At 40.6% G+C, this 23,189-nt stretch overlaps 1 protein-coding gene across 1 annotated transcript in view; it reads right to left on the bottom strand.

Annotated features, from left to right (window-relative positions):
• Positions 1–23,189, bottom strand: part of LOC126488687 (histone deacetylase 9-like) — a 79,365-nt gene that overhangs the window by 35,867 nt on the left and 20,309 nt on the right. Inside the window, exons 3-6 of the mRNA XM_050122335.1 lie at positions 9,240–9,295; positions 8,906–8,993; positions 3,560–3,679; positions 3,151–3,248 (exon numbers count right to left, since the gene is read on the bottom strand). Coding sequence (XP_049978292.1) covers positions 3,151–3,248; positions 3,560–3,679; positions 8,906–8,993; positions 9,240–9,295 — 362 coding nt within the window. The remainder of the gene's footprint in view (positions 1–3,150; positions 3,249–3,559; positions 3,680–8,905; positions 8,994–9,239; positions 9,296–23,189) is intronic.

Below are 23,189 nucleotides of genomic sequence, written 5' to 3'. Positions count from 1 at the left end.
AGAGAGAGGGAGAGAAAAAAGAAGAGGAGAGACAAAGCCCTGTGTGTACACCGGGAGAGAACAGGAGAGAGAGAGAGATGGTGGCGGAGGTCAGAAGTAAAAAAGGGAGTGGGCATGGAAAACATTTATTAAAGGAGAGAGGGAGAGATAGAGAGAGAGAAGAGAGAGAGAGAGAGAGAGAGAGAGAGAGAGAGACAGAGAGAGACAGAGAGACAGAGAGACAGAGAGACAGAGAGACAGGCGTGATCACACCAAGGGGACAGAAAAGGAAGGGCAGTGTCTTACTTTTCTATTGCTCTGATTAATAACCATATAGCAAGGCAACTCAGGATGGAGTTTGACCCCCTTGAATTACATTTGTAAAAGTTTTCTTTTGTTGTAGTGTTTTAGGAACAGAAAATTCTTTAGGCCCTTTTCCTTTTGCAAGTTGAAAGCTTAGCAAGATGGGGTCTTGGCCTGAGGCTCCCACCCTTCCCTTATTCCATTTTGCAGAAGGCTTCTCCTTAACCTCATCTCTTTCAGCACCAGCCTCGGCTCCAACATTAATTCTTCTGTTTCTTTTTCTCTTCAAATGGTACATGTTGTGTTTCTTTCTGTCCTCCTTCATCATTTTCATTGTAGATCTGCATATCAGTGATTACTAATAACCACATGACAGACTCAATATTAAACTGTCTTGAAATCTCCACCAAAGAAATTAGTTCGTTACTTTTGAATTTAACCCCAGGCAAACTCTTAGGACAAGCGTGCAGTAACCACATTCTTCAGCCTCTTCCACAGCAGCTGCTGAAGACCTTACTTCTCCCTGAAGTCCCTGGAGCTGGGCTTCCACAGTCCCATAGTGCTTATGGCTGTTATTTAGGCTCCTAATAGGCAGCCCACTAAGCCCTATTTGTGGTGTTCAACTCCTCTTCTAGTCTGAAGTAACAAAGTCTTTCACAGTCATTCAGAACATTACAAGGTCAAGTCTGTCACAGCAACCCTGTACCAAAGTCTGTCTTAGCTATTTTTCTATTTCTGTGATAAAGCACCATGTCCAGGGCAATTTGTGGAAGAGTTTAATTGAATTTACAGCGTCAGAGGGTTAGAGTCCATGCTGGTGGACTAGCAAACTTCTACTCATACTTGAAAGGCTGAACAGTTCACAGTCTTCCCTGACCTTTCAGGGAGAGTTGGCCCTCTTCGCCTAAGCCTTGTGGGCTCCTCAAAAGTTACAGTTCACTTCCTAATAATGCTACAGACCAGGATAACCCTGATTTTGAGCACCACAGTCTAATGGCATACAGCATGCCCAAAAGATACTTTGTGGATAATTTGCTTTCATTTTTGACTCATTCAAAACAAATTCACAAGTATTTCCAGGCATAAACATTAAAAAATAGTCACGATTGGTTGCCAACTAGTAATAGTTTTAACTAATTATTATAGCTTAAAATATGGTTCATAAACAATTATGAATATTGTATAATATAGTTTTTAATTGCTACAGTAATATATAAGGCCATGTCTGTAGTTAAACTCAGGTAATGTGGAATGAACTGGGGAGTTCATAACAGTTTACTAACATAACTTGTCCACATGCAAGCAAACACAAGTGCCTTTCCTGATTCACTTACCGTCTCAGTCACAAAATAACGAAGTACACTTACTATCTGCTTGTATATTATTAAATGAAATTATGACCAAAGGAAACAAGCTCATCTACCACTCACATTTGATGTGAGCATAATAGGAGCAAAATATAAATAGCCCTTGGCCACTGCACATGCAAGATTCATTTCTACACAGAGCTGATAATTTACTGTGTGCTGTGAAACCACATCAACTTTGTATTTTTGGTTGTGATCCTAGCCTTTAACAGCTGAGCCATTTCTCCAGCCCCCACATTAACTTTGTTATATGTGTTAATAATTTTTACATATACATGTTATTTATATATTTATTATGTTTATATGTATTTATATGTTAATATTAACGTCTACAAAGCCCTTAGAGTTCCTTTAAGATGTTAATTATTTTTAAATAATATTTCAAACTTGCTGATAATTAAAGCAAAATTTCTTCAAATACAGTCTAAGTTCATGATAAATAAAATTGTTAATATTTTTCTTTCTCTAAGTGTTGTGGACACCTTTGTGTATATTTTTTTCCCCAAAGTGTACATCTAAAATGTGGGTAGACTTTTCCTTTGTATAGCCAAGCATTGTTCGTTTATAAGTAGCTACTTTTCTACAGTGTTTTGGCCCTCTCTTCTAAGATGTGACCCTTTCAATGAAAACTCCGTAACACAGAGAACACTGGCAGCTCACAGGAATGTCACTCATTGACACTTTCCCGGCCCTTCCCCTGTGCTCAGATGTTTAACAGAGGGCTTCTCTTTGGGGAATTTATGAATGGTGGATTTCAAAGCTGTGATAGCCCCTCAGGTTTGTTTTCACGTGGTCGTTGAGTTTATGCTGTGAGCTAAACAAAATACATGGGGAGTTCTGCATCACCGGTGAGTTAACCCTCTGGATCTTGCATGCTGAGCTTATATGGGGACCTTCCCAAAGACCTTGTTTTTAAGTTTTTAATTCTAGAAAAGAAATGCTGCTTTTAAAATTTTACAGAGCGGGAAAGCAATGGAGAGGGCAGAGAGGGGGAGGGAGACAGACCATGAGTGAGATCTAGAGACAGAACAGGAAGTTGTATTTATTTTTTTGAATCATCAATCTTTGCTTAGTAAAAAACACATGCAGTGGAATTTACTTCTAAATAAGCAGAAAGCAAAGAACTGGCGAATATTTTAACGTGAGCAGGAAACACGCAGTCTTTTGTTATCAGATGCCATAGCTCAGGCCAATGGTCTGAGAAGGCCAAAGGGATTTTAGCTTAGGAAATGCTTGCTCTACAATGGGACATAGGCACTAAAGGACTTCTCAGAGCATTTAATATGTGAATGTCTGCTGCAAACCACCTCACCTATTATAACAGGCAATATTTTCCAGGAAAAGTCAATTAATAATGCATTTTCTCCCTTTGCATTCAGAGGGAAACATGGCCACTGGTCAATATACTTGTATAAAACAGCTAGGTCTTGATAAGCCTTATTTTCATATGCATATCTCCACATGGCTTGGTGGACACTCTCAGGGAGAAAGAAGTACCAACCTGAAGGCTTCGAGGTACTCAGCATCTCCCATTGGGGGGTCAAGGCCACCTGTCCAGGCAATGTTGATGTTGAAGCCTTCTCCCAGGCCTACTCCAACCTGGGGATAGAAAAACACACCACTGTGGGCGGAGAACGGAGGGAGGGACGAAACAAAAGGAGCGGGAAACGAGCACATGGGAGCTCTTGAAATAAACATCAAACACTGCGTCAAATCAAGCCAGCTCTGCTTGACAGCCAGCTCTCTGGGTTATGCACTTGTTCTGTGCTGGTTCTTGGTCCTGTGGGACAAGCAGGTAATCTGGGGTAATTTAAAACAGCAGCAAAGGACAAGAAAATTAGGGGTAATCACGCAATGCAATTACCTGCGAGATACAAGTAAAAGCAGGGCTCTAAAGAAATAAACCGAACCTCATTCGGGGCTCCACTGCCGGGGAAAAAGTTTCCTTCATCATAGCGGTGGAGCGAAATGTACAGGACGCTGGGGTCAGCATAAAAGGCCTGCTGTGTACCGTTGCCATGGTGAACGTCCTACGGGGAAAGAAAACAGATGACAAGCACCGTCACATCTGACTCTGGAGACGACTCTTCTCGTTCCTGGTTCCCTCTCTTCCTACCCCATCCTCCCTCTCATTTTCTGTCTTCTCCTCGGCTTTCTTTCTCTCTCCCTTTCAACCCCCTTCTACACAACCCTTTACTTCCTGAACTTTCAGGCAAATTACCCTTTAATGCTCTCATTTTTTTTTTTTTTAAACTGGCTTCTAAAAATCAGGAAACCACAGCGAGCATGCCCTGGAGACTCCAGATGAGCAGTCAGTGAGAAAGCCCAGTCCTTCGGTCCAATTAGATATTTATACATCGGCACTTTGTACTCTTTGCTTCAGTGATGGAATCCTGCATCCTGTTTTATAGAGGAATTTTATGACTTATTAACTGCCAACAGTTCATAACCCCTCAGGCTTAATTAACTAGCCTCATTGGCCTCTGGAAAAAAAAAAAAAAAGGACTAATGTTTAAACTCCAAACTAGTCCTTTTCAGGGGGATCTGTGGCTTACAGAGCATTCTCACAATTCTTGACAGAACAGTAAACCATACGTGTATGCCTTGATTTGCCAAGTCCCACCATTAAGGTCAAAGGCTTTGCAACCAGCTGAATAAATTGGCTTTCTTGAAGCATTCGGTTCAGTTAGCAATCCCTCGGCTAGAGTTACTTCAAAAAAAGACGCCAGATGGGAAGAGGACTTCCTATACATTTTGCTAAAACCGTGGAAGCAAGAGTAGAAGAAACGGGCGCGAGCTCACTAACTGTGAAATCATTTGGGCAAAGCAGGAAGATGGCACAGGGGTCTACGCAGTCCTTTCCAGTCCGTCTCACAGAAATGACTGACTGCATCACGGATGGCATCCCCGCTCTCTTCCTCATCTGTCTGTCTCTCTCATACGTCTCCAACTTCCCACTCAAAAAACCCCATTATCAATAAACGAACAAATAATTTATTGGACATTGGCAGAGGATAATGATTCAAAACTTGATGGTTCTTCTATTTCTAATATAGATATATGTCCCAATTGACATAACTATTGGAAACAATAAAAGGAGCACCATTTAAAATCTTTATTAAGAAGAATTCAGGTATTAAGGACTTCAGTTAATACACTCAATATTTCCTGAGGAAAACCAAGCAGGCTGCTAACGAGTGCTGAACTACACATTTTATGCAGAAAAATATTATTACATTATTCACTTATACAGTTATAAAGAGCTTTGGTACTTTGTAGCTATTTAAATACATTGGGCTTCATTTTTATCAGTAAGATTTATACTGTTTTAAACAATGTTTCTTACCACCATTGAGTGAACACAATATTAAACACCTTGAATTAATTACTTAAAAATTATATAAGATATGTGATATTATTTCTATTGTAAAAAATATGACAACTGATGCTCAAAGAATTTCAAAAATTTACTATGAATCTCCAGGCAGCACCTTGTGAAATGGGTTCTTGAATCCACTTATTGCTGCAAATGAAGAGCTAATTATTTATCACTTATCTGATTCTTTTAGCAAGCTTATGAGGTGAATTTTTTGGAAACTAACTCTTCTCCTTGAGATGGGCAGAACCCCCTTCTTCTCCAGTCGCCAGCCCCCAGTTCCACTAGACATCTCCAAAGCCCCCTTGATACTGGACCCCTCCTCTGCACTTGCTATCCATGGTGTAGACACACAATAATCCGCTCCGTGCTTCACATACCAGACACGCCCAAAAGTGATCAGAGAATCATACTGCTCAGGCAGACAGGAATCATCTCAGAAACTTTACTAGCCAAAGATAAACACATCAGAAAAAGTATATAACTTGATGAAAACATATTAATTACTGGATTTCTGAAGATTCAAAAGAAAAGAAAAGATAGTAAAATTAACTTTTTCTTTTTTATGTGAACAAAAATGAAAGAATTTAAGCCACAATGTATTTTATACTAGCTAGTACTTATCCAGAATATGTTTCAAAAACAAACAAAACCAAAATAACTCCCAAGGAAGCCCCAGCAGAGGGCTATCTCTGTTTCCCCTCCAGCAGCAAGAGCCAGAGCTGTAAGGCCAATTTTGTTCTAGGGATAAGAGAGTCCACAGTTGGAAAGCAGAGAGAAACACTGGCTTGACTATTCCTATTTCTTTAGTGACATTGGAAAACTTTATTTAAGAAAAAAGGAGACTAAAAAAATGACACCTATAGCCCTGATACAAAATCATCTGATCTTTAAAACTGTTTGGGGTGTTTGTCTGTTCACACATTGTAAGAAATGCATCCTGTCCACATCGAAAGAAAGAAAAACACCAGCATTCCTCATTTACAAAAACACACAAATCCATCCTAATTTTTGAGCAATGCTTGATTCTGTATTTGTTTGCCAAGTACTTAAAGATAAATATGAACCCACATAGTAGGTGTGAGGCAACAACTTAAGAGTGTAGGGTTGAGAGTACCTTCTGCTACTTACTCCGTTCAAACCAAAGACTGCTCAGGAACTAGCTGTACCTGCTCCTCCATGGCAACAAATATATATCAGACTAAGACAAGAAGCTTATCTGTGCTTATGAGAAATTAGAATAAAGATGAAATGAATCATCACAGCCTTAAAATAAACATTGAATCTAAGATGTACTTAGAATTATGGAAAAATGTGTATCAATATTTTACTGGTTAAAACACATACTATAAAATCCGATTCTTTATAAGAATTTAGAACCTATGTATTTTGTTCTGATCTAAAAATGCTTTGAACAAATCATATATTCTTCCAGTTAATATTATCCTTTATAACTAATTAGTATATGGAGACAAAGGTCTAAATGTCTTTGATCAACAATCAAATGTCATAAACTATAAGGACATTGAAGTAACTGTTTTGTTATAAGGGAAAACAGAACTTAAGAAGAATTGTGATCTAAAATTTCCTTCTACGTTACACATATGATTCAGGACATGCTACTCCATGGACATGCTGCCTCCTGGAAGGCAAGGCTGTGCTCTGGAAAGTGGTAAGGCAAAGAGGCCTATTTCCTTTTCGTACTGATTTGCACATCAGAGAGAGAAAAGACATGAAAAGACTTCATAAATAACTGGAATCCCACCTGCCTAACATGAAAACACCTCCGAAGTAGGCCCTGGCCCAAATAGAAAGAGTTGCAACTCTGGCTTTCTATTTACTTGGCTATAAAATGTCGAAACTAGGCACTAGATGAGAGAGCCGTACTACTGTGAAGGGCTCCAGAGCCTGAGGCCAGGGGATCTGAGGGGTGAACTGTTCTCCCCCTGTAGAATCTTCCTCTCTCCTCCGTCACTTGCACAGAGACCAATTGGCCAGGGAGAAGGGGTATCTCGGCATCTCGTGGCGCCTTAAGATGTCCTTCTCAGTTTCTGGAGGAAACAGGAGTTTCCTCAAAGTGCCATGCAGCTGCAGAGTTTGGAACACTGGAAAGTAAGAAGTGTGGGCTGGTGGTGACCTCAGAGGCCACTCTGTGGACTGGACTTCATACACTGAGAGGACCTGAAACAAAAACTTCTCATCTTTGGGAGCCGATTTGGAGAGGAACATCCTTCATGAACTGGATAACCGAGTAAAATCACAATTGCCATCCACGTAGAGGAAAGTGACTCCTTAGAGCTACCAAGTGAGTCAGTATAGAAATCCAGAGAGCTTCTCTCTACAGTCAGACCCATATATCTCTCAAGAAATACTTACAGTTAGAAGAGCTTGTCACTCTTAAGAAAAACAAAGCTAACCATTGACCTTGCCCAACCCTCAAGTTCCTGCATCTCCACTTGCCATCTTTTCCTTCTAAGCTCATCCTTACAAAACTCCAGGAGAAATGATATTTAGATTATCGTGCATGCAAACTCTGAATTACTTCAAGCATCGTTTTGAATGTATTTGAGAAAATAGGTATTCATGCAAAATTACAAGAACTCTGTAGTGTTATAGCTCTCTCCTTCAACACAGCCTGTTCAGTGAACTGTGACCTACTTTAAAACTTAAGTATGTTTAGAAACACATAGAAAATTAGGATTCAATATTTTCACATGAAAATGTCTACACAGAAGCCACAATATAAAAATTACCTATTTTAACCAAGTCATAGAAGTGGTTGTCAATCTTCCACTTTAAAAAAAAAAATCTTCATTTTAATTTAAATATTACTTTACAAGACTTTGTTAGTGGTCTCTCCACCCCTTTGGGGGTACCCACTTAACTAAATCTAAGGGCTGGAGGTTGATGTCATGACTTCCAATAAGATTTAATTATGAGTGCAGATATGAGCAAGATTTAAACTATTAAGGCTTGCACTTCAAAAAAAAGCTCTAGCATTTTTTTGCCTTTAAATCTTTTATCACCTGTAAAAATTAATTAAGTGCAGATGCAGCAGGTTTGGCTTGGATGCCAGGGTTCATTTCCTGTCTATGCTTTGTCAGACAAGCCATTACACCTCCTGGTGGAGTGCAGGCAAACTGAGAAGCGGGCTCATAAATCACCATTGCCTTTCCCTCGCCCTTTCCCGGGTTGGTTCTTTCTCTATGGGGCAGATCTCCAGCTCATTATTCATGCATACATTTTAGACAACCTGCCAAGTGTCATCTGCATTTAAACAAGCCACTTGTTGAACAAATGATAACTATTGTGTAAGAATGCTCCATGCTAAAATGCAGGATGCAGCCAAGGCTTCTGACTTTTAATCACCCAGGGTTCCTGCAGGGAGTCACCCCAAACTGGCATCTGAGACCTGAGATCTTTTCAGCGAGAATGACATGTTGACTTGCTTTAATGATACCAGTGTGGTACAACAAGGGACGTGATTGCTAACTGGGGGAAGCGGCCGATTGGTTACCAAAGCAACAGCATTCCTTCCAGCACATCTGACTAGTTAAAGTCTATATTCTGTAGGGAAAAGTAAATTCAGGTTCTGTTGGGTTATTTTAACTGTGGAAGTATCAATTCATTTAAGGATCATAAAAGTTGCCCTGATCTGCGCCGTCTTCTCATTAAATTGCAGTTAACACCATGAAAGTGAAACGCGAATGTTTATGGTTTCAGAACTGCAGTCCTGAGTTTAAGGCGTTTCCACATGCAAAGGAAACACGCCCATCAGAGGTTTGCAGGGCTAAGAGCAAGACAGCCTTGCAGAGAAGTGCGCATCCACTCCCCTTTACCTGGAGCCACTGAAAATGATACCCTGGTCAGGCATACATACCAGATCTACAATCAATATCTTGTTCATATTGAGTTGGTCTCTCAAGTATTTGGCGGTAATTGCAACTGAATTAAAAAAGCAGAACCCCCTGTGGAATAAAGAAGAACAGAGAAGTAAGAAGGAAAATCATCCAGGAAAACCATTATAAATAATGTTCAGAGCATTTTTTTTAAAGATGCTATATGATCTCTGAAGTCATAAATCTGCTTCTGGGAGTACCTCGCGAGAGTTTTCAGCCCATCTGTTAGCAATTAGAGACTTCAGAAATGTCCATAGGGCAGGTGACTGCCAGGAACCATGGCACTGGAAGATGGCAGTGGGCCCTGGTACTTACATGGCAGCAGACTCTTCAGCATGATGGCCTGGGGGCCTCACAACAGCAAACCCGTTCTGGAAGCACAAGACGGGATTTTCAGTAGCAGGCACAGTGATACTGATCAGATCTCTGCAGCTAAGCATCACAGACACACAGGAAGTCTGACGTCTTTCAGACACACCCAAGCATATCTCCGTGTCATCACCATATCACAGCATCAAGTGAGACACTTGGGTCACTTTTGCTCAGATCCCGTCTCAAACAGGCCCACACTGACCCAGAAGAACAGATTGCTGGGAGTTGTTCATAGCAGTCAGGCAATCATCTCAGCTGTTAGACTCACACAACCCATTTGCAAGAATACCCTTTAAAGTTCTAACGTCAACATCTAGAGAGAGAGAAATTCACTCTTGGTGCAAGTTTGGGTCAAAGTTCAGAAAGCCGGGAAGATGCGAAGTGAAAATTCCTGACCTGGGTTCCTTCAATGGTTCTTTCCACCCCAGTGTCAGCAACATGATAAGTTTACACTTGCACACGCGCATAGACACAAAAGAAACCCCAGAAAGGTGAAAAGGAGAACAATGGAAATCCCATATTTCTTCCAGTCTATAAACTGAGCTTGGATGACTGCCAAGGCATGTGAGTTTATTGAATTCCCTAAGTCAATTTCTAGCCCAAGTTCTGGAATTTTATAAAGAATTCCAGAGCTGAGCAGCAGTCAGATATACCCATGATCAAGAAATGCCTTAACCTCCAGGTTAGTGGAAATGCATCAGAGAAAGCTGAAGAGACTCAGCATGAAGGCAGGGAGCCATAAATCCCCAGAAAGCCGTGCGTACGAACGATGGGTTGTCTGATGTGAGAAAATAATCGTTTATCACACGGGTCACGCCACTTTTCACTTAACTATGATTCGAGGAGCATGCTCCAAAAAGAATATTTCCTTAACCACAACCCATAACGTCTGAGATAATTCTAATAAACCTCAGGAATTTTCCTTCTAAATCTTTACCTGAAATCATAAAGACTCAGAGTCGTCCTACTTGACCTTCATGCACATGATCACTCTTTGTTACAATTTATAGTCGTTGGGTAAATTGACTATATATTATGTTGAGTGAATATAGTAACGATTTTAGAGACAAATTAGAAGTGGCAATAGTATCTTCCAGTGATTGGAAACGTCACCCTTAGTACAAATCTATTATGAAATGGGACCATCACAGGGCAGTTTTTTCCCGCGGGCTCTTCCCTCGTGTGCAGACTCCTGCCGTAATTGAGGGGGTGGCTAGAGATGAACAGAGCAGGCTGCTGACAAAAGGGATCAGGAAGACTGATTTTCCCTCTCTCTCTTCGATGTGGAATTTTCCCCTCTGTATGCTGTGACTACCACTAATGAATAAAGAAACTGCTTTGGACATATAGCAGGGTAGAACTTAGGTAGGCAGGGAAAATTAAACTGAATGCTGGGAGGAAGAAGGGCGGAGTCAGAGAGAAGCCATGTAGCCCTGCCAGAGACAGACGCCAAAACTTTATCAAGTAAGCCCCAGCCACATGGCGACACACAGATGAAAAGAAATGGGTTAAATTAAGATGCAAGAGTTAGTCAATAAAAAACTAGAGCTAATAGGCCAATCAGTGATTTAATTAATAGTTTCTGTGTGTTTATTTCAGGGCTAAGCCGCCAGGAACTAACAAGCACAAGCGGCCCCTACCTCCTCCTACATCTCTTGCCTTTTCCTTATGTTGTGACCAAGAATTACAATTTGACCATACGCTGGCCTGGCCTCCCGACATCATAGCTGGCTAACCTTGTATTGTCTACATGTGAGTCTGTGGTATGTTGTTACAGCAGCAGAAAATTGATGAAGAAGCTGAACCACATCTCACTGACTAAATGCTGGAGATGACGATAAACATGTCTCCCACCGTTTTCCTGAAATCATTTATGCATTATCCAGACTTTATTATGGAGAAAGGAGCTATTGATGAATAGTAACAGACACCGGAAAATTTAAAGTTAGTGGGGGGAAATCTGCAACTATTGCAATACACTCAATAAAAGCCACCGAATGAAAGAAATGAATATAAGGCTTGGTAAACACAACCCACGTGCAAAGCCCTGCATGATCGCTGTCGAGATGGCCGCCTTGCCTTTTAGAGTCTGACTTCTGAACAAGATTGGCCTTTTGTTTTATGATTTTTTCTGAGCAGCTACCAGTATTTTATTTCTGGTTCAATTAAACTAGTTTATGAATGAAGGTAATGTTTACATGTTTACAAAGAAACAACAACCAATCACCAATGTGTACTGAACACTATGACTAATTAAATAAAAAACATGGAACCCCCAATGGTAAGCCATATTTTATCATTTCCCTCGCATGCTGTGAGGGAGTTTTACGTTCATATGATGTTTGCAGAAGAGACATAAACTCTCCATAATGTAGCCTTCCTGTATCTAGACAGAACTTTTGGAAAGCGTCGACACTCTTTGAATCATTAAAAAGTGCTTTCCCTAACACAATTTTATCAACTGTGTCTACAAGCTTCTATGTGAAAGGTCAAATTTAATTTATAATGATAGAAATTTCTAATTATCTAAATAATCAGCTAGTACTATGAAAGTGGTAAATAAATCATGACCCACTTATCCATGTAATATTAATATTATCTACCTACTCAACAGATTTACTTGGATATCTCGAGGGTACTTCAAAAAGAGATTGTTTTCTTTGGAAAACAATCTGCAAACCTCCTAATCTCCTTAACATGGCAATGACACCATGGTCTGTCCCTCCATCAGCTCAAGTCAGAGGCTGATGAATTCTCTCTCCTGGCTCCTTCTCCATCCTTCTTCCATTTCATTTTAGTTTACAACCTATTGCTGATGATATCATTTTGAAAAATTACTCAAACTTATTCTCTTATTCATATGTCCAGTCCTTTTGCTTTGCTGGGTTATGTTTCAGGACCATGTACATGGGCAACAAGTGCTCTGCCCAGAAGCCACACACTCAGCCCTTCCTTGAGGGTTTTGGCTTTGTAGGAGTTGTTATCTTCAGTATCCATACAATCTTCTGTCTCCTGGCTTCTCTGCTTTCTGACGCTTGCCATTAATAAATTCGCATCCTGTTCAGTCTCCTTCTTTTAGGCTGTCCAGGGACAGCATCACTTTCATGATTCTATGACAAGCAAGCATCTACTCATCAAGGACCTTCTCTTCCCAGACAAACACTCCTCGTTCATCAACCATGTTTAATTTCGCAGCTCGGCATTCATCAGCTACCATGTTCAGTTCCCTCTCATCCTGCTTGGACTCTCAGGCCGTCATTACGTCATTACGTATCCACACGGACGGCCACCTTGTCCTTTTCTCACATGGTCACTCATGCTGACCGAGCTCTGGCAGGACTTTGTCTGTGCAGGGCACTCATTGCCTCGGGACTTCTCACTACAGTCTCCACGCAGCCTTTCCTGGGGACTCACAGTAGATAACTCTGGTGTCCTTTTTATTCATTGAAGGGCACTAGCGCTACTGGTTAAGACCCTAAGAACCTTGTATACTCTATTACTGACTTATAGCCTTATTCCAGTGACTGGAGCTAAATTTTCAATACGCCATCTCTGAAGAGGCACAAACATCCAGTCTGTTACACATTTTCAATCATGTCGCTCTTTCCCTTCTTGTGGATTCAGGCAAAATCACAAGTCTGATAAGATAGAACTCACACCTGCTCCATCCCTGCATCTATTGAAGCACACATAAAAGCCAGATGTCTGCTTGTCCTTTACAGTTAGGATCTTAAACTCCAAGTACATTCCTCAGGATGGCTGGAAGCCACAGCGCATTCCTCCATCAATGAACCGACTGTCCCTGACTTTCACATGAGTCATCCGGGCTTCTCCTTTTCCTTCAAAGTTTCAACAACCCTTCGCTAACTCCTTAACTTCTGCTTCTGCTGAAAAGTTATTTCATTAAAAAAAAAAGGCAAGTAGAATAACATATCTACATACTTCAAGTGAAAATATACTGACCCACTCCCAGTAGTCCTTGCTGCTGACCTGTCTGCCCTTTCTCCTCCCACATCGTTCTAGGCACAGCTAACTATGGCTCTCATTCCTCTCTCTGTAGCATCTTTTTCTCTTCTGCTACAGTATTGCAATCAGAGCAAATGTTTAATTTTCTCGTCTTAAAGAAAAGAAACAGAAACTTAACGACCAATGTGATGTGCTCAGGAGGTGGGACTTTATAGAGGGAGCTCATCTTGAGGGCTTCTCCCTTTTAACGGGATTAAAGTCCTGTTTCCAGGGGCTTCGTGCAGCCTGTGGTTTATTTGCTCTTCCTTCCAGCATCTTGGAAGCAGAAGGCAGCTCAGCTCTGGGATCGCAGCAAGCCTCATCTAGGCTTGGGATTCAAGTATGTCAGGCTGGGAGGCTAATCCACTTTCTGAGCTATGCAGCTGGTGGAATTTTGCTTTGACAAAAACAGAAGAAGACATTCTCACAGTTGTGCCAGGCACTATTTCTGAGCACCATCTAATGTGGGTGAAGACTGGGTGTACTTCCTTTGATTGGTTTTGATATTGTGACCCGGATGTATCATGTCCATACTCACCAAGGCACCTGCTTTGTGCCTGTCACTGTTCTCTACTCTGACATGACATTGGGCACGTAACAAGACGCCAGTGAAAAAATGAGGTATTTCTGCTCGGTCGTACAGCATGTGCCTACTTCGCTCCTCCATTCTGGCCTTGGCTTCAAGTTCTTTACTCTCCCAGGTGTTTGTACTCTTTCTTTTTGTAGGTGACCATTAGACTTGTTATGGGAAGTCACCCATTAAGTTGGAGGTCACCTCTTAGGCTAGCTTCCTCAGAAACACATGAAGTATTTTATGCCTTATAATAATAAATAAAATCTTTGTGTTCCATTTTCGATGTGAAGTGTATCTCACAGGCACTTGTGTGAATATTTGGGCCCCAGCTGGCGGCTCTGTTTTAGGGTGCAGTAGAAACAAAGGAGGCAGGCCTTAGCTGGAACACACAGGCCCCATGAAGGACATGTGATCCTTGGCTCCTCCCACCATCTTCTCTTTTCCTGGCTGCCATGAGTGTAGATTTCCCCGAGTTCAGCCTCCTATCATGACACTCTCTTTACCATGGTCTAGAAACATAGAACCAGAGACCTTGGACTGAGCCCTCCATGACCGTATGCCAAATAAAACATTTAAGTTAAATTGTTCTTGAATTTTGACAAAATGGCAAAAAGATGAAGAGCATTTTGGTTTGACGAAATAGGCTGGGAATGACTTCAAATGACAATATTAATATTATAGAACTATCTAGATACTCTGAACTCCACGACAAGTAATTCATTTACTGTTTGTCTATATCCCTCTATGTCCGACAAACAAAGATTTGTTGTATGGCATACTGTAAAACAGGATTTCCCCAGATTTTAGATCCATACCACTTCCATTAATATTTTTCTATAGTTTTTAATACTTCGCTGTTTTGAAACAATAATATACTAGTCACAAAGCATAGCTATTAGAAAGAATGCAGCCATTTTGGGAAACTACCGGCATTCTCAGCATTTCTGGGCGGCTCTGGAGGTCTGGAGGTTTGAGGTTGGCTTGGGCTACACAGCAAAATCCTATCCACATATGAAGAAAGAATGAAAAAGAGAGAGATAGAGAGGTGGATGAGGGACGGAAGGAGGAAGGAGGTCAGGACAAAGGGAAGGAGGTGAACAGACAGAGCACACAAAAGGCATACATTGTCCTGTTTTACTACTATGGCCATGGTAAAAGATAATGGTTTTAGTTTTGTAAAAAATAACCAGGTATTCAAGTTTGAGAACACATGCACTGCTCCTAGCTCATGCTGTCCTTTTAATCTGCATCTAGAGGGCTACGGTACAAAAGGAGGAGTGTTTACTCCGTAAAATTCTGATTTATTTCCCATTTTACCCCATGGAACTGCTCTTTAATCTACATTTTATTCCAAGTTGTAAAGACCAAGGCACTAATTCGAGCAAATTCATACTTTTCTGTGCACTGGGGGCAACTTTATGGTGCTAACATTTTCATTTGAATAATCCAATTTTCCTCTGCTCCAGTTTCGAATTCTCTGCAGCTTAGAATGCGACAAACCAGGGAGCTTTTAGAATATTTCATCACCATCAACAGTGAGAGTTTATATCTTACGTCCCGAATTTACTCCGGCTTTGTGTTTGGAGCTTCAATTAGTGCAAAGGGAACTTCTCAGTTAAAGGAGAGAATCGATGTGTGTTTGGTGACAGCATGTGAAGAAATATAATTGACTCTGCTATACGGCCAGATGACATTTATAATATTACCTATATATAAAACGCGATTTGAGGAAAAGAATTCTAATCACTTTAGACTACTCTATTTTTACAATTGATGAAATCTATATTTTTCTGGACAAATTTATCAAAATGTCAAATTTATTTTTGTGTTCTTCACAGGCAGAGTAAAATTTTTTTCAAGGCAAATAAAGAGAAAGCAGTAAAGAAATTACTGGAACCACTTTAAACATTTGCTTCTCCACATAAAGCTAAGTCCATTGCTATGGCAACAGCAGGCACAGAAAATTCAGAAGGTACAAAATAACCCAGCTATTTTGTTTGACCTGCTTATAACTATCGTCCCACAAATGGCGGGAATGCACATTTTCATTTACCTGACAACCATGTGAACAGCTAGGTCGTCCACAAATAACAAAATATCACCCACAATTCCAACACGCGCTGAGATGGGAAATGCAGGGTTCGGTGACCCCTGACGAGAGTGACCTTGAAGGAACATTCAGCTAATGCAGTCTCCGATGGAAAGTGCATGTTATTATTTATGCACATTTTAAGAAAATCTGAGGCATGAACCAACACAACCTATAATGCTGACATGTCTCATAGGCCAGCCATTTCTTTTCTTGTTTCTAGATTAAAGTAAAAGCAAAAGGAAGACCAGACAGTCAATGTTGCCTTCACAAAATGAAAACAGGCCATGATGGCTGCATGTCTTTTTTTATAAGTCCCTAATCACATTTTAGATTTTTTTGATCAATTATTTTAGACATAGCTTTATTTTGAGCACATTGCAGTGTGCTTTCTGCGTAGCATTAACCACAAACCATCTAAATATTGACTGAGATTTCAGAACAGCAGATTCGGATTTGTTTTGCAGAAGGACTATTTCAATATATTGCTAATTTAGAGCTTGGCCATTATCTCCTGATATTAAGGACCATTACTGAAGTATTTCTAATGTACTAAAGTACCAGTGCTCAGGGGAAGAGCGTCTATCCAAACCAGGCACAGAATGGAAAAGTTTTGCAGCACTTATTTCTAAGTAGCATCGATGTGATGGTTGAGTTCTTACCTCTAATGCGTTGGCTGAACTGGAGGTTCATAAGCTATGCCTTGTGCGGCTGTAACAGATAACTGGAAGCCACAGTCCAGCCACGCCAGAGAGATGTGTAGTGAAACAAACGACTTTGCAGTTCATTCTTTACCTTTGTAGAGGTTGTGGTGGGTTTTATTTCTTTCAAGAGAGCTAGTTTGGGATTTTCAAACCCACACTGATCTTCAGTTCTAACTACACTTATCTAATATGCCTATGAATAAACCATCTGATTCTGATTAAGTAAACAAATAAACAAACAAAAGAAGCAGCTTTTCTTCTTGTTATTCATTGTATAATACTATGCCGTGACGGTCTGTCTCTTCTTCCCTCGTATTAACTTGACCATAAGTCCCTTTCCAAATTCTCAAAGAGTTTGTCGTATGTACAAACTTTTTATCTGATGATGATGAACTTTCTCTCTCTCTCTCTCTCTCTCTCTCTCTCTCTCTCTCTCTCTCTGAGAGAGAGAGGGGGGGGGTGGGGAAGGAATGAAGGAAGGCTGGAACTATTTTAAAGTGCTCCTATAATACTCAAGCTATAAAAATATTTATTTTTATTTTATGTGTGTGAGTGTTTTGCCTGCATGTATGTATATGTACCACATGCATACCTGGTTCCAACAGAGGCCAGAAGATGGAATCGAATTCTAGACAACTGGTTACAGACGGTTTTAACCTGATATGTGAGTGCTGGGAACAAACCCTAGGTATCCTGTAAAAGCCACAGTCCTCTTAACCATTGAGCCATCTCCAGATTCTAAAATTTGTTTTTTAAACAGTGTAGGGCTGCAGAAATGACTGAGTAGTTAGGAGCACTTGTACTTGTAGAAGTCCAGGGACCAGGGTTCAGTTCTGACATACAACCACTGGTGACCCTAGTTCCAGGGATTACGGTTCAGTTCTGACATATAACCACTATTGACCCTAGTTCCAAGGGACCTGATGCCCTCTTCTGGCCTCCATGGACACCAGGCATGCACTTGATAATCATACATAAATGTGAGCAAAACACACATACATGTAAAATAAAATAAGTATTTAAAATTAAACTATAATCTGTTAGGTATTACTGGGGTTTTAATCTTTCATTTAAGGGTTGGTTGGTAAATAACACTGAGAATCACATCGCACTACACACATCAAGTACTTGAATCAGACCAAAAATATCAATCACAATTCTTGGAGGAAACCTATGATAGGACATTTGAATTCCTTTATCTGTGTTCCCATCCAAAATTGCATTTGTGGTACTAAGATAGCGGTGTAAGATTTGATTCAATTACCCATATGATACTAAAGAGAGCGACGTGGGATTTGACTCTTTTACTTAAGCTGAAAAACCCTCCAGTGGAAGTGAAGCTTCACTGTTGCTACCACTGCACGGTAAGGTTTCTGGCCAAGATCCTACACAAATGTTGAAGGAAACTGTCCCTCCTCCTGCCAGTCCCCAATACTGCACGTGGGACACACCGTCAGAGATGGACTCAGGGATAGACAGACAAGTTGTCTCCTCTTCTGTCCCCTCTCATTCCTTCCCACATCCGTAGTTTAAGAGTAAATAGCAAGTACATCAGAGTCTACTTTCCAGGAGTAACTCACGCATAGCCATGTGGCTGAGGAGTTGCTAAGTAACCGAACTCTCTAACGTTGACATTTATGAACTGGTACTGCTCATCATTTACTCGTGAACGTGCCTTCTATCGCTTCCCATCAAAACCCTTGCTCCCTACCCACCGTGGTGCTGGATCCGTCCTGAGCCCCTTCTGCTGAGCTATGCTCATTTCTGCTATGAAATATGGCTCCATGTTGATTACATTGTAATGGCAATTTAATTCCTAGAAATTAATGTCTACCTAGAGTAATAAAATAATTTGCATTTGCTAAAGATCATAGATGTTCAGCTTTCTCTAACATACAATTCTTTAGGAAAAGAAAGAGGCCCACTAGCCAATAGGAATGCCCTAACACTATCCAAATATTACATATTTATAAATTTTACATTCAAATTAGTAAATCATAGTCGATTTTTTTGGATTCTCTTCTACTTTACTTCACTAGACTGTACAATATTTTGGAATGTATTAGTATAGTTCTTAATACCAGCTAATTTAGCCTGCAGAAGGACTTTCCAAAATGATTAGCTTAGCTTAGAACCAATGCTATGAATCAAACCTTTGAAGGAAGAAAAGTACCACAAAGAAAGGCTGTCTTTAGCATACCAGAATCTGGAAGGTTAAGAGAGGTGGGAAGACTTGCCAAGAAAACAATAAAGGACATGTGGGAATCGCATTTTGTTTCATTGAATAAGCTCAAGGGAGCCGGGAAAATGGGAGCCCAACATTAGCAGTTTAACTGCTCGAGGATGCAGGAGCAGAAGCACAGACGGCTGCCTTTCTTTCTCCCTGGAAGACCCAGAAGGAAGGAGCTTGATGACAGCATTAGAACACAGGGTCAGGGCAGCCTGGCATCTGTGGGCTTTAATGCCCTCAGGCTCGAGCCTGGCAGCACTCTGGCTGCACAGGGATGAAACGCACTCCTGAAAATCAGGCTTCTGGTAAGGAGACAAGGGACCTGATGATGCTCATGTTACATGTAATTTAAGTTGAGCCTTTTCGAAAATAATAACAATGGGTCCACTATGAAGAAGGCCTTGGGAGGGAGGAAGTCATCAGGATGTGGACTTGGTAAGGCCATAATAACCTACCAAAAGCAATTTGTTTAGTTTATCAATCAGTGGTTGAATTTGACTCATGGCCCAGCAATTCAATTGCTGGATTTTTTGAAACATGACTGTTTCTTGGACCACATTAACCAAAAACTATCAGGTATTTTTCATCATGTAAATAGAACCACATTATGAAAGACTTCAGGGGGAAAAAGAATTAGGGCAAGATAATTTTGCTATTTTTTTCAGAAGTTGCAATTTTTTTAATAAAGAATGATGAATATAGCCTTCCATAAAAGTAGCAAAACCAAATATGGTGATGACCATGCTGTGAATTAAAGCTGTGCTGGGTGAGAAGGATGATGACCACCAAGTGTCACAAACCATTTTGCTCCTGCGGACTCCAGGAAATTTGTTCTCAGTTACAGCCCCCCGATAATTTTGGTATCATTTAGTTTATACAAACATCTTTGATAAATTTAATGAAATTTCAGTAATTTTATTTCTGGTACCAAAATAATAATTTTTCATGTAGGATTTCCATTTTGGCCATGGATGGCTTCTTGCATCAAATTCTAATTGTCTGTGAACACACCTCCTGGGAAGAATAGCTACCAACAAGTAAGTTTGATCAATAACTTCAAGCTAGGCAATTAAATAAAAATTTCAACCACAGAATTTAAATCGCAGCGCATTAAATACTTAATAGTGGTTAGTGCTAAAGAATACCAAACAAATTTTTATTTTACATGGTGCTTATATGAATGTGTGTTTGAGTCTGTGGTTGTATGTGAAATTTACCTTTTCTCAAATTCCAAAGGTGCAAAAAAACTTACATTCCCTGAGAGTGTATGATATGTGCAATTCAGGTTTCAGTATAGAAAAATATTTCCTTTGTAGAAACTGAAACACTTGCAGTATAAACAAATCAGTAGGTATTGAACTTAATAGGATCACAGACAAAAGAAATTACTTGGAGCATATATTTGTAAGATATTACTTATTTCATATTTTAAGTTCTGAAAGTAAAACAAAGCACTGGAAAGCTTTGTATATAAATGCTGAATTTGATACTAGAGTTTGTGTTGCAATTCTTTCCGAACTAAATTATTTTTTAAGTCTCACTGAAGCTTTTTTTTCTTTTTGTTAAAAAAAAAAATCCAGTGGTTTTTATTACTCCCAGAAACAAGAATAGGAAGAGAAAATTAGGCAGTGGCTGAGCTTGCCTCTTTCCAGAGAACGCACTGAACTGGGGAAGAAGCTTTATTGACTTTCTGGAACTTGGCATTTTAAAAATAAATTTATTTATTTTACATCCCAGCTGCAGTTTCTGCTCCCTCCTCCCCTCCCAGTCCTTTCCTGGACCTCTTCTCTGTTGCTACCCCTTAATCCACTCCTCCTCCATTTCTGTTTAGGAAAGGGCAGGTCTCCTATGTGAATCAACAAAACATGGCATATCAAGTTGCAGTAAGACTGAGCACCTCCCCATATATTAAGGCTGGGCAAGTTGACCAAGTATGGGAGTAGGGTCCCAAAAGCCAGTAAAGAGTCAGAGACAGCCCCTGCTCCCACTGTTAGGAATCCTACTGTTAGGACCAAGCTGTGGAACTGGAATAAATATGCAGAGTGCCTAGGGCAGCCCCGCACAGGCTCCCTGATTGTCAGTTCAGTCTCCATGAGCCCCTATGAGTCCAGGTTAGTTGATTCTGTGAGTTCCCTTGTGGTGTCCGTGACCCTTCTGGCTCCTACAATCCTTTCTTCTCTTCTGCAGGATTCCAGAACTCCTCCTAATGTTGGCTGTGGGTCTGCATCTGCATCTGTTTCCATCAATGGCTGGATGGAGCCTCTCTGATGACCATTTGGCTGGGCATCAGTCTGGTCGCAGGAGATGGCCAGCTCAGGCTTCCCATGTGCTATTGCTAGAAGTCTGAGCTAGCGTCTTCTCTGCAGAGTCCTCCCTTGTGGCGGGCTCTGGTCTGACCTCAAAATGCACCCCCTTTCAGTCTCTTTCAGTCCTCCCCGCCTCTGTCCCCCTCCCTTCATGTTCCCTCCACACCTGCTCCCAATCCACTCATGAACACTCTTCTTACTAACAGTGTAAATTAGGTGTCAGTGAGAAAACCTGTGCCTGATTTAGGTTTTGGCCTTTGCTAGTCTATAGTAAGAGACTATCAACAAATTTTCTTCACTCTGAGTTAAGCCACAACAGAGATAACAATCAGTTGCGGAGGCTGGGAATACGCACATCCAACCACCAAGGACCACACAGTGAAAACCCCAATGAAATAGTAGCTATGAGAAGAGCAGATGGGTGGGAAGACATTACGGAAGGAGCCCAGCCGTACACCTAGGTGATGGTCGGAAGCATCAGACAGACCTGCCATCTACTTCACCGTTACCAAGATCTAATAAACGTTCCTAACTTGGTCAGTTCTCAGAGACATCATGGCTTACCGAACAACTTTCAGGACAAGTCAGAGCAGCTGACACACATGGCAGCTGTGAGGAGGCCCTAAGGATGCGTCTACTCACAGATCACGCATGTGAGTGGGGGCTGTTGCTGTTCTCAGGACTGGTAACAGCACTTACAAGCAGCCATGCGGACACTGCCTTAGTAACATAGCTGCTTATTCTTTCATTTGGACCGAAGAATCAAACAGATTTAAATTTAAATTAAACCCATTTCCATCCTAATCACTGAAATGTGTCCTCTGTGAGTCTGATATGTAGAATTTTCAAATAGGAAGAATTTCAGCATTCTAGTAAGCATAGATTTGTTTTTTTTTTTTTGATTTTTTTTGTTTTTTTGTTTTTAAAATCCATGCCTGATTGGTAGAAAAACAATGGACAAAATTTCAAGTCTGCAAAGTTAACAACAAATAACTAAATAGATAAATACATGGTTTAAAAATCATATAAGATCTTGGGGCACAAAAACTTTCAAAACTGAACTAGAAATAAATAGCCTTGCTAGGCTTTACTTGCCTTCCAAAAGGCAACACCTAGCATATACTCAAATATAAAACATGGAAAGAAGCAAGCAGTAAAAAAAAAAAAAAGCAGGATACACAAGCAAGTAAAAATAAGGTACAAACAAATTCCAAGCATTTGTAAATTATCACACACAAAGTTTGGGGAGATGGGTATGCTGAAGAAAAGGAAAATTATAAAAAAAGAGAGGAACTAAGGAGGAATCTTAACAGCATGATGTGAAAGGGAAGAACCTGTTTGCAAAGGAAGATGAGCAGACAGGACGCGAGAGAACCCACAGAACCTGCAGAGCGGTGGAGGGCAGGGATCCAAACCGAAGCACAGAGAAGGACACGGGACTGAAGACAATAAGCAGAGCGCCAGTGTCTAACAGAACAGCATGTAGTCGGCATAGGACACGCAACCGGAGCCTCGGGTGCAGCAGAAAGTGTTCAAAGAAGAGTAAAGTTATCCAATTTGGAGATAAAAGACAATAAAATATTTTTAAAAAGATCAATAATAAAAATGACAAATGACAGCTGATTTCTCTAATAAAAAGAAAAAAGTGGGTAACTGTGAAAGTACGTTTAAAGTGTGAAATACCAGCCAGCATGAAATTCTAGACTTGTTATTATTTATAAATTAAAGATGATTTGGTGTCAGTAGACCTGCAGGACAAGAAATGTGGAAGGATGCACTGCAGGTTGAGAAGAAACACTGCCAGATGTACAGATAGCTGATCTGCCCGAATGGGTTCAGAGCACTGGGGAGATTAAAGATGTGGGCTAATATCAATCATTGTTTTACTGATATGTTTATACGTATCTTCTCTTCCTGTCCCCTTCTCTGCTCCTACTCTTTTCTCTCCTCTCCTTTCTCTCCTTCTCCCCCTCTCTCCCAACTAC

This window comes from Alexandromys fortis, unplaced genomic scaffold (genome assembly GCF_014885135.2).
Source record: "Alexandromys fortis isolate MF-2015 unplaced genomic scaffold, M_Fortis_MF-2015_v1.1 scaffold_201, whole genome shotgun sequence".
In the NCBI taxonomy this organism is placed as follows: Eukaryota; Metazoa; Chordata; class Mammalia; order Rodentia; family Cricetidae; genus Alexandromys; species Alexandromys fortis.
The sequence above is the reverse complement of the archived record's forward strand: the minus strand, read 5'-3'. Positions and strand labels throughout refer to the sequence as shown.